This window comes from Microplitis mediator, chromosome 5 (assembly GCF_029852145.1).
Source record: "Microplitis mediator isolate UGA2020A chromosome 5, iyMicMedi2.1, whole genome shotgun sequence".
Taxonomy (NCBI): domain Eukaryota; kingdom Metazoa; phylum Arthropoda; class Insecta; order Hymenoptera; family Braconidae; genus Microplitis; species Microplitis mediator.
In genome coordinates, this window is record NC_079973.1 from 3,066,437 (window position 1) to 3,078,623 (window position 12,187).

A 12,187-nucleotide genomic window follows, 5' to 3' on the forward strand; every position below is an offset into this window, starting at 1 on the left:
TATTACAAATTAAAAAAAATTCTCTAGCGTTTTTTAAATCTTTTAATTTAATTAATTAATTAATTAATAATAATTATTTTTGTTCCATCATTCTTTGGGGATACATCGAATGTCAGTGGGTAGTAAAATAATAAATCGTCTGTACTTTAAATTAATAATTAAAATTTAAAAAAAAAAGTAAAATAAAAGAAGAAATAAAAATATAAATATAAATATAAATATAGTCATCTTCTAATACACTAAGTGATAAATTTAGTTATTATTCCAACATCCGATATATTTATTTACTCGATTTAAATTGCACTTATGACCAATGAGTAAGTACTGATTTAATAAAAAATTAATTTAATTAATAAATTAACGGCAAGATTTTTTAATTTTAAATAAAAGATAAAAATTTTCCCGCCAAAAAAATTAATCAAAGATCAGAAAAAAAATTTAATTTAATTGAAGACTATCTAGATAATTAATGAAATAAATCATAATGTATGATATGTAACAATCATTGTGCTGTCAAAATAATTATTTATCACCGGTATCAAGTAATTAAAAAATATTAATTTAAATATACACAGAAAAAAAGGATTTCTTAGATGAGTGTGAGTATAGCAGACCTCAGACAAATTTAAAATTATAAATAAACAGAGTAAATAATTTTTAAAAAAATATTCATAAAAAATTACTTATTAATTTTGAAATTTTTTAAATGCGTATTTTTTTAAAATTTTATTTTATTAATTATTTACTCTATTTATTAATAATTTTAAATTTGTCGTATGTCTGCTACATTTACACTCATTTTCAGGCGCAAAAAATTTGTACTTTCCAAGAAAATTTTTATTTACACCAAGAAATTTTTGCAGAATGGGTGAGAAAAAATTTCTAATGACATTTTTTCTAGTCTGAAAAAAACTTTTTTCTATTTCACGATAAAAAATTTTTCTTGCGCCAATAAATTCTTTTTTTTATGATCCTGAAGTTAATAGACAATTACTTATTTTCAAAAAATCAATTAAAAAAATAGAAAACTAAAAATATGCACTTGCAGAAAATCAAAAATACATCGTGAAATTTTTTTTTTTTTCATAATTTTCGTTTTTAAAAAAATTTTAAAATTACTAGACGTCGATTAACTTCAGTATCATTTTATGATCCTGAAGTTAGCAGACATTTAAAAATTTTTGAATTTTCATATTTAAATAAATAAATTGTAAAAAAATAAAATAAAAATATGCACATGTAGAAAATTCAAAAAACTACATGTGCAATTTTTTCAAATATTTTTTTTTTATCTTCTATCGTCTAAAAAAAAATCCAAAAATTACTAGACGTCTGCTAACTTCAGTATCATCATAAAAAATGATATGATACTGAAGTTAGCAGACGTCTAATAATTTTTGGATTTTTTTTTAGACGATAAACCAAAAGAAAAAAAATATTTGAAAAAATTGCACCTGTAGTTTTTAAAATTTTCTACATGTGCATATTTTTAGTTTTTTTTTTCTTCAAATTTAATTGTTCAAAAAAAAAATAAAAAAATTTTGAATTGTCTGCGAACTTCAGGATCATTTTTTATGTACAATAAATAATAATATATCTTTATCTTTTTTTTTTTAAATATAATTTCAGCACAATGATAAAAAAAAGGATAATTTAAATCGAGTAATTGGAGGACGGGATCGGATTGGCATTGCTGTAGATAAATAATAAAATAAAAAAAATAATAAATATAATTCATGCTTAGCAGATGGCAGGCGGGAGTAGTTGCGATGGTTGATGCTAGTAGATTGTAATTGAACAATAATCATGGTAATTTTTGTTCAAAGCGGTTGAAGTATTTTCTAGTTGCAGTGATATCAGGAGAAACTAGTCGATCGTCTTATCAGTGACGAACATTAGGCTCTAGCTCGGGATATTGGATATGGCCCACCATCAGTCATGTCACAAACTCACAAATACGTTGACTCCCCTGTAAGCAGACCCAGTTACAGTCAAGAAAATATTAGTACTTTTAATTATTACTTCTCTCTTTTATTGTTAATTAAGTGCATTTTTACTTCTGTTGGCTTATTTACTTTTTTATCCCCGTGATATTGCCGTTCGAAGTAAGCAATTGTATGTACAGAAATGCATGCATGAGAAACAGGACCAGAGTAATAAGCAAATAATTTATATTTACATATAAAAGTATGTGAAAAATTATACGATATATACTCGTTTTTTATTACTTCTAAATTATTGTTTTTTTTTTTATTTTTAATTTCTCTCACTCATCCTTACATTCATCCAATTCCAATTTATGTTCATTTTTAAATTGCTTTGTCTCTTCTCTTGTTTAACATCATAATTTAATCCAGTATATTTATGTAGATAGACAACAATGCAACATGTGCATTAATAAAAAAAAAAAAAAAAAAAAAAAATATGATAAAAAATACGTGACAAAAAAAATATAAAATACGAATGAGAATTATTTATTTATTTTTTTTTTTAGTTCCTCTTATACTTTTACGTCCTATTATTTTTCTCCTTAATCTACATCATTACAATCATTTGATTAAAGTAATAGTATGTCAGAGGAGCTCACATATTTTAAAATATTTAAATATCATGGAGAATAAAAAAAAAATAAAGTAAAATATAAGAAAAAAAATGTTCTCATTGTTTATTTAATTAAATAATAAAATTGAACTGACTACAGTGCTAGTAATTACGGACGATATTTTTAAAATTCGCAGATTTAAAAAAAAAGCGAATATATTTTTTATTTATTTATTCAATTTTACTTTTATTTTTTTAAATATATAGATATATTTTTGTATATCTTCTAAGAATGTTTTTTTCGAGATTCATCTCACAATTTTTATAGAATTATTTATCTTTTACTTATGTTTTATTTTTTTTAATTATTATTAATATTACTATTTATTTTTAAAAAATTTTTTTGATTAAACATTTATATATTTCCCTACTATTATCTTGCATCCGTTTATCATTACGAAATGCCAGGAAGGTACGTACGCGAATGTACAATAATATATAGCCTCGCACACCGCAAAATAACATTTATTTTAATTAATTTAATTAATAAAATAATAAAAATACAAATCATATTAATTTTCAAACAGCTGCAATTTTATCTAAATTCATTTAATTTAAATATTTATACAAAACGAAAATTTATAGTGTAGCATTTTTGTTGAATAGGACCGCACTATTACAATAAAAATGCTAATTAGGTGCAAAATATATATAATTATTAATTAAAACAATTAAAATCAATATATATAATAATTTACAAATTCATTTAATTTTGCACCGGTTTAATTTTTCTAAATCACAATAACTAATTACAATAATAATAATTTATGCAACTGTTGAAAATATCATGACTTTGACAGCAGTATTTTAACATATATTTAAATTAATATCTCCTATATTAAATATTAAATATAAAGATTTAATTAATTATTTAAGATTTTTAAATTTATATAAATTCGAATTTTAAAAAAAATTTTTTTTTTGTCAAAACACTGCTATCTTACGGGGGATATTATTTTAATAACAGTATTTAAATTATAATTAATAATTATTCCACACATACAACACACGTTGTTCATAAATTTGTTGTTAAAAGTATTTTAAAATTTTTAATTTTTTTTTTATTGCTACGTAAAAATTTTAAAGTACTTTTAATAACTATCCTAATATTTATCAATTGATTTTTAATTTTTTTTTTTCTTTCTCTCTTTATTACATACACATACAACACATACATAAGTCATACATTTACACTCGTTAATAGGCACTCTCACGTACGCTCGCAATTTAAATCTCTACGCACAATTATTGACTTATAATTTATCACTTATGAAAAATAGTCTTACTATTTTATATATACATATTTAAATATATAAATATATATATTTATATATGTATATATCGAAATTTTAATCGCCGTAAATCAATGAATATTTATAATTATTATATTTATAGACATTCTCATCCTCTCATATTAATTCTCATATATTTACATATAAAAGTCCAATCATTTTTTTTTTTTATTAAAATAGTAATTAATTAAAATTTTAAAAAACTACTGGAATATTTTCCTTTAAATTTTATTTTTGTCTGGAAAAAAAAATAAAAAGATAATTTGAGAGGAGAGACTTTGTCGGGATTAACTACGACGAGTTTTAAAAAATTTATTTAAATAATGAATTATTTAAATTAAGTTTTAAATTATTTAGTTTCTTTGATGTTTAACTATTATTGCGTGATATTTGCAGCTCGGAGGGATGAATTGAGTTGATGATAGAGGGCATCGAGTTGTCACGGGCTCACAAAACATCAATCATTCCTCCATCAGATAGTAGACGGTATCGGCCAACACGTTGATCCATGTCCACTGGATGAGAACAGACACACACATTTTGTAAAAATTTTCAAATTCACTTGTCTATTATCAGTATCAGTATCAGTATCATCATTATTGTTTTTGTTCCATTATTTTTAAATTTGTGTTCACTTGTGTGTCGTTTTACAATGTGTACTTTAACGCGTAATCATGCAGTAAATTACATGCTATCAAAATATATATAACAAAATACCAAGGGACATAATATACATACATATATATATTATGTATAACAAACAATCAAATTTAAGATTCAAATTCAAATTTTCCTACGTGCGTTACTGACAAATACAATTAAAAAAAAAAGAAAAAAAAGTGCAGTAAAAAAAAAAGAGTCTAACATTAAATTATTTAATTAATAATTATTTGTTTTACGATAAATATATAACACTATTAATATCACATCGTAATAAATATACAAATACAATCGTTTTATTTTAATTTTACTTAATAAGTCTCGTAGATTTCGTGGATTTTTTTTTTTTTAATTTGTAAATTTAAATAATTAAATAGACGATAAATCAGGAACGCGTGTCCTCGTAATTTAAAAATTTATAAAACATGCCTACTCATACATTAAGACTTTAAATAAACAATTTACAAGAATTTAAAAAAAAATGAAAAGTTTTTTTTTTAAAGAAAAGTTAACTGATGAATTGTACAGACGATTAAGTCGATTAAAAAAAAATTATTATATTTTTATCGTATAATAATAATAATTTTTTTTTATTTAAATTCGATCGGCGTTTTTTCTTCTGGTAAAACATCTCTCGTCTTGTGTACTTGTACGAAACTCTCACACATTCATGGTCCATCCAAATTTATTCTTCCTGGCGCTACGATAAATAAAGACATTCAACTATCGATAAATTATTATTGTTTAATAATTAATGAATAGTAATGATAATTTAATTTATAAAAAAAAAATAAAAAAAATTACAAGACGTCACGGATTCATATTATCACACAATGTCACATTTTTAAACATTAATTTGATCGTAATAAAAATATAAAATTATCGCGTTTTTCAATTTAAAATATTATATTAATAATAATAATAATATTAATAATAATAATAATAATAATAATATAATTGTGTAGAATTAAATAATTTTGTGACAAGTGCATAGAGGGATTGCGTGCAAATTTGCAAAGGTGAGACACATGCCTTTCATTTGAGCAAAAATTTACTTGAGTTAAGAAAAAAAAAAAAACAAGATGCAATTATATGAAAAAAAAAAAGAAAACTAATAAATAAATAAATAAAAAAGTGTTGTCTGTTGAAGATAAATTTATAATTTAAAAAAAAGTGCCGGTTCTTAATTATCAAAAAAAAAAGTTGTTGATCGGGATGTACGCGCAAATGCGGACAATCTTTTAGTAATAGAATTACTCTGTGCGCTCAAATCATTATCAACCCGCGAAATAGAACTCTCAATACATGGTTTTAAATCATTATTGTGTCGCTTTTGTGGTGGTGGTGGTGGTTGTTGTTGTTGTTGTTCTTGTTGTTGATTATTATGATGGTGATGATGTTGATGATTCTGGTCATGTGTTGTACGACTAATACTGTGCGTAAGCGGCTGGGATTTCGCCATCAGAAATACTGAGGACTCACCTGATTCCCATCCATCCTCGTCGCCAGTTGTGTCACATTCGCTACTATCTGCGTCACTTGACTCACTTGGACTCTCTTGTCCGCTCATACCAATTTGTACATCAGTTCTGGGAGTTATTGCTGGCACTGCTTGTGATATTCCACTGCCGGGTCCGTCCCATGGTCGGTTCATTTGTAAATTTACCTGGACAAAATTACATGTTATTAATGTTCATGTCTCGAGGAATTTTACTTATTTTTTTTTTTCATTTACTTTTTTTTTAAATGTCATTTTATTTTATAATCTTATCTAAGTATCCAAGGATTGATAAAAAAAAATTATTAGACTTTACTAAAGTATCAATTTTATCAAGTAATATGATTATATATGTTGTAAAAATGCTAATAAAGCATTTAGTATCACCAGCATGGTAATATATATATATACATATATTTTTTTTTATTTATCCAATTAACTTTTTTTTTATAAACACGATCCAACTTATGTTTAAAATATTATTCTATAAAATAATTTAATTATTCTCAAACTTGAAAAAAATATATATATGTATATTTATATAAATTTTATGTATAAAAAACAAGTACCTTAAAATCAGAAGGAAATATTTTATGACTTTTGTCTTTATGTGCATCATCCAAACCCCACTTATCAATTTCAAGAACAAGAGTCGGTGGCATTGGACCGAGACTTGCCAACGAGCTGGTTCTTGGTTTTGAATGTGCATTTGCTATTGCTGGAAATTCCATTGCCGTTCCATCACAACTCAATGCTCTTGCGGAACGTTCAACGCGCATTTCCTCACTGTCGTTATCAGACGACGGATTGTCACATACAAAAAATGTATTGAACCAAAAATGAAATAATTTTTCCTGCAATAATAAATTAATAACAATTTAAATATAATTTTATTTTATAAAATAATTAGGGTATTTTACGGTATCCGTGGCGCCGAAAAATGATCGTGAATTCTTCAGGCACTCGACGAAACAAGACTTTTTTAAAAAACAAAATTTTTTGATATCTCACTTTCGATAAAAATGGAGTTCGAGAAAAATGCGATTTTTTAACAAAAGTTAAAAATTTCATAGATTTTAATATCTACAATTTTTTGTATTTTTTTCTGGAAAGTACATTCAAAGACGAAAATTTTGAAAAAAAAAAACGTCCGAATTGGTCCATTTTTGAAGAAGTTACAGCTATTTGAAAAAAAGTCTTATTTTGTCGAGTTCTAAAAGAATTCGCGGTCATTTCGCGGCGCCACAGAAACCGTAGACTTCCCAATAATTAAGAATACTCACTTTTCTCTTCATCTTAGGTTTCTTATTAAAAAAATCTACACGGATATCACCTGTTATTGAAACAGTATGATTTAATGGAATACGAATTGAAGGTGTACCTTTTTTAACTTCAATAGTATCCGAACTAAATATACGTTTATTATCTTCCGATATCACAAAATGCAAATCTGAAATTTAAAAATAAATATTTATTATATTATAATTATTTATTATTTTATAATAAATAATATTGTAAATACTTACAGCCTTGATTACCATTAAAAATGGGAATTGGATCCAGGGTAATTTGCCGTAAAAGAAGCGTGACTGGTTGGTAGATAAGACCTTTTTGTACAAATGAGGCATAATAACCAACGTACCTCCTTTGCGAGGGTATCGTAACTCCTTTACTATCAGTCGTCCTTTTCGAGCCGTAAAATGTCAATGCATCCAATGCCGTTGGAAATTGTTTCGTGTGAAGTAAATAGCAGGCAACCATAACACCTGTTCTACCTTTGCCAGCTTTGCAGTGCACCGCAGCAATATTTTTACAATCCTGTGATAGCCAATTGTGTACATCTTCACAGAATGGTTTTATTTGTTCAATATTGGGCGGATTGTGGTCGTCGAATGGATACTCGGCAACTCTATTTTTAAATTTTCTAGGATCATACGATCTCTCTTTACAGAGATTGTAAATTTTGTAATGATCTTTGTGTCTAGATTCTAAAAATTTAACCACATCGTCAATGTGATTTCTATAAACACCTTCGAGTTTTTCAGCCGGAAAACCCATTGCTATTAAATTAGTCTGTATATCTGTAAAAAAAAGTTATTATTATTATCAAGACCATTCTCAGACAGTCTCCTACTTTTCAAAAATTTCAAGCGATAACTGTCATAAGTTTATCAAAATTTTATCAATTATTAAAAAAAAAATTATTTGCAGTTGATGTCAATCGGGAGTTAAACAAAATTTGGAAAATAAATTTCAGTAAAATTTTACAATTCAAATTTTCAAATTTTGTAGCCTAAAATTTTTACTACAAATTTCGTTTACCTCCTAATTGATAACAACTGCATATATTTTTTAAAAAATTCTATCTCGACAAAATTGTCCTTTTTTCAATGAAGGTTTCAATTATTTTTTAAATGAATTAATAAAAATTTGATACGGTTCTGACAGTTGAGTCATTACATATTTTTAAAAAGTGGGTGAGGACTGTCAGAGAATGCCCTCAAATAAATATATTTTTCCCATTATATTTAATTTAAAAAAAATATATGAATATACATACATGTGAGATCAAGGTCAAAGCCATCTTCAGTAAAACGTTTACGACGTTTGCTCACTAGCCCCTTGATAGGGTTAGTCATCTTCATGTTACTGATTGTATTGGCCATGCTTGGCTGAGTCCACTCTTCTAACTCAACTGGAGTTGATCCTACCTCTGAACACTCACTGATTGTTTCGCCCAAATTATCTCCGCTACCCTTAACCTGTCAACAAAATAATCATTTAATTAATAATCTATAAATATTTACAATATTATAATTAAACGTCAGTACAAATATATTAATAATGACAAGCCAACCTGTGTCCTGCTGGCCACGGCGTCACTCGAGCCCAGTTCTGGTCTTCCTTGTTCCTCCAGACAAACATGGAGGGGTGTTACCGATGCCGATATGTGCTCAGAAATTTTATTATTCAGCCGACTGCTAGAGGGTCTCCTACAGGAAAAGCATATACCCATCAATGCGTAGAGCATAGGTCCTGGAAGTTTCCCGTCTTGTTATCCATCATTTAAATTTCCCATCTCTTCCAGTAGCTACAACTACCAATCTAATATTACGCAAATTTTCTCTTATCTTCACAGCCTCTACTATAACTATTATTATTTTTTTTTATTATCACCCTGGAGGACTCAACTCGACTCGATCAGACCCAATTATTAAACTCTAAACAAACAGCATAAATACTCACTATGGTTAAATTCGGACGGAGCTCATGGTGTTTGACTCAGACCTTCTAGACATTCTGTAATCACAAAAACAATAATAAATATAATTTGACATTTATAATTTTATTAAAATAACGACTATCTTAAAAATAGAAAGGGTTATATCAGTAAGTTTACTATCTCCATCAATTTTGTGAGCGTCATACTATCAGTAAAGAGATCCGGAGTATTTCGCGCGACATGCATCGTGACACTCCCACTTTTTTTTAACGATAACCGCGATGCCATGCGTCTCTCCCTCTCTCCCACACTCTTGCAAATAAAATATACATAAATATATATACATATACATATATACACACGCACATCATCATGATCATCATACACTATATACATTATATCAACAGAACGTAACTTCACCAGCTTATTTTATACCATCAGGCAGAAAAACCACATGCGCGACCACCGAACTCCCAGAGTAGTCAGCACGCCAACGGAGGGCGAAAAAAAATTCACTCACGGCCTCGAGTATCGCGATATTTTTTTTTATCGCTGAAATAAATCGTCAAGGTACACACGCGTAATCTCATCTCACACAATTTTTTTTTTTCGCTCTTTTTTCTTTCCTTTTTTTTATCCGTCACACTCACGAGATTCACGAGTTACTGGCGTAGTGTACGGGCTACGTTAAATCTTGGCAGAGGTATCTGTTTGATGTGGACGGACGAATGAACGAACGAATGAATACAGGAGACAGGATAACGCCGGTATGTTTTCTGGTTGGATCCTTCACAGGGAATCAAGTTTGCAAAAGACGCTTGGAGGCATCCACACTTAAACGATCAGGGAACTCGAGCAATCGCCATTCTTTAGCTTCTCTACCTCGCTCGCTCGCTCCTCGCTTACTTACTTACTTACTTACTTACTTACTTATACTTTAACATTAACTTACTTACAGTGTCTCCGTCTAACTCCTGCACAATACAACCGTAGTTTATTCTCTATCTACACTCTCTTTCAGCACAATCACGATCACGATCACGATCACGACTACGACTACGGTTACAACTATGAGTACAAGACCACGAGTAAGACAACTACTCTCTTATGAAGGTGCACGAGGAGAGACTCCATGTACACGCACTAAACCGTGAGCAAGAGTTAACTAAAATAAAGAGAGACAACGGGTTAGTATACACGAGAGTATGTAAAGAAAACGGCAGTATCTATATATATATATATATATATATGTTATATACCTGCACACGTGAAAAAACTCACCGACAATGCATCAGAGCGCCGCAGGTGTGTCTCACTCCGGACGAGGTTGAGGTTGGGGGGACTTTTCTTTATTTCCAACTTGCAAATAATTTTAAAAAATAACCAAAATATTTTTCTTTATATATTTAAACACATGCATCTACTCACACATATATTTTATACTCATTTAGACATATGACCGCGTATATATATATTTATAAAACACTTATACACATTAATCTAATCGGGTCAGCCAGATTTTCGCACTGGCCGCGTACAGCACACAATCTAATCCCAATATGTATTATATATATATATATATATATATATATATATATATATTAATATATACGAATCATGAAATCAACGATGCCTCAACACGATATAATTCCCAGACTGCGTTTCGCTAGTCGAGTGCCACTCTCGGCGGTCATTAATACGAGCAAGAGAAGTGGCCCGAGTTAAATAATAAAAGGAGAAAAATAACCTGAAAATAAAAAAGTAAATAAATAAATAAAATAAAAGTTTAAAAGACAGAGGAGTAGTAAAACGAAAGAGCTAAAAGTCACGCTCAATTAGCGGACGGAAGTGCTCCTCATAGCGTCCATCTCGGGTACATGTTTTTTATCCTCACTCAAGTTCTCTCGGTCCTACTGCTTTGATTCGCGTTTGTCGGATCTCGGATCTTTGGATCTTGGTTATTTTTCTACATACGCCAACATGCATTCGCTTTTACCTCGAGTTGTTTTTGGGTATTCACGGGGGTTAAAGAAACTAGCGCGAACACCATGTTCTCATTTCACGTTTACGTTTGTTTTCTCACTCGCTCACTCACTCACTCATACGTTTACTCTCTCGTAGCCCCTTTCTTTTTGTAATATATGTATATATAAATATATGAGTACCTATATACTCATCGTAAGCAAAACGCACACGTACGGTTTTAATAAATGTAGATTTTTTAAGTTTAGCTTAAACTCGCGCGCACGTACGTACACAATTAAAAATAAACTTACACTTACTCTAGTGTATTTATCCTTTTTTCCTGAAACTGTTTTTTATTTCTAACCAACTCCACGGCTCCCACTTTTCCACTTGCGTTGAGTTTGTTTAAAAAAATTTTTTAGGGATCACAACATACCAGCACAGTTACAGTTATTGGGGTTTCAGGCGACTTTTTTTAGCGGATTATATGTCACGGAGGAGTTATTAATTGTTGGACTCGCGAATTATAATATAAGAACATCACCGGCCCTATGGCATTACAAGGGAGGGCAACGGCTTTGTCCTGTTGCGGCCTCAATGGCAGACAACTGTCGCTAAACGACTTGGTGGCGCTACTTGCCTGACTTTTCACTCTGCGCAGTATCGTTTTTGCGCAGGCGCGGAATTAGCGCTTCTATCTAAGCTCCGTGTTACATACAGTCAGTGTTGCCAGATTTCCCGTTTTAGCGGTAGATCTCCCGTTTTTTTACTATTTCTACCGTTCTACCGTCATTTCTCCTAATCTCCCGTTTTTTTCAAATTTTTTGAATTAACAAAAAAATTTATGAAATTTTTCGTTTAAAATTATTTATTTTAGTTCTTAATTTGAAATTCCCGCGTCTATTCTGCTTTGTTGATTCCAAATGTATAGTAAATTTTCTGATCTAT

At 28.8% G+C, this 12,187-nt stretch overlaps 1 protein-coding gene across 8 annotated transcripts; it reads right to left on the bottom strand.

The window, feature by feature from the left end:
• Positions 1-1,518: 1,518 nt before the first annotated feature.
• Positions 1,519-11,847, bottom strand: LOC130667647 (phosphatidylinositol 3,4,5-trisphosphate 3-phosphatase and dual-specificity protein phosphatase PTEN). 8 transcript variants are annotated; one of them, XM_057469388.1, is made up of 9 exons: positions 11,557-11,847; positions 10,556-10,633; positions 9,298-9,351; positions 8,909-9,044; positions 8,612-8,813; positions 7,578-8,132; positions 7,335-7,501; positions 6,621-6,905; positions 5,268-6,219 (listed from the first exon to the last, which is right to left on the bottom strand). In XM_057469388.1, exons 5-9 carry the CDS (start codon positions 8,715-8,717, stop codon positions 5,737-5,739), a joined length of 1,596 nt encoding a protein of 531 aa, XP_057325371.1. In that variant the 5' UTR covers positions 8,718-8,813; positions 8,909-9,044; positions 9,298-9,351; positions 10,556-10,633; positions 11,557-11,847; the 3' UTR covers positions 5,268-5,736. The 8 variants fall into 8 exon arrangements, with proteins under 8 accessions (XP_057325373.1, XP_057325366.1, XP_057325367.1 ...); XM_057469387.1 differs by lacking the exon at positions 11,557-11,847 and adding an exon at positions 10,227-10,439; XM_057469390.1 differs by lacking the exon at positions 10,556-10,633 and adding an exon at positions 1,519-1,969 and having other exon boundaries at positions 6,036-6,219; positions 8,909-9,351.
• Positions 11,848-12,187: the final 340 nt, after the last annotated feature.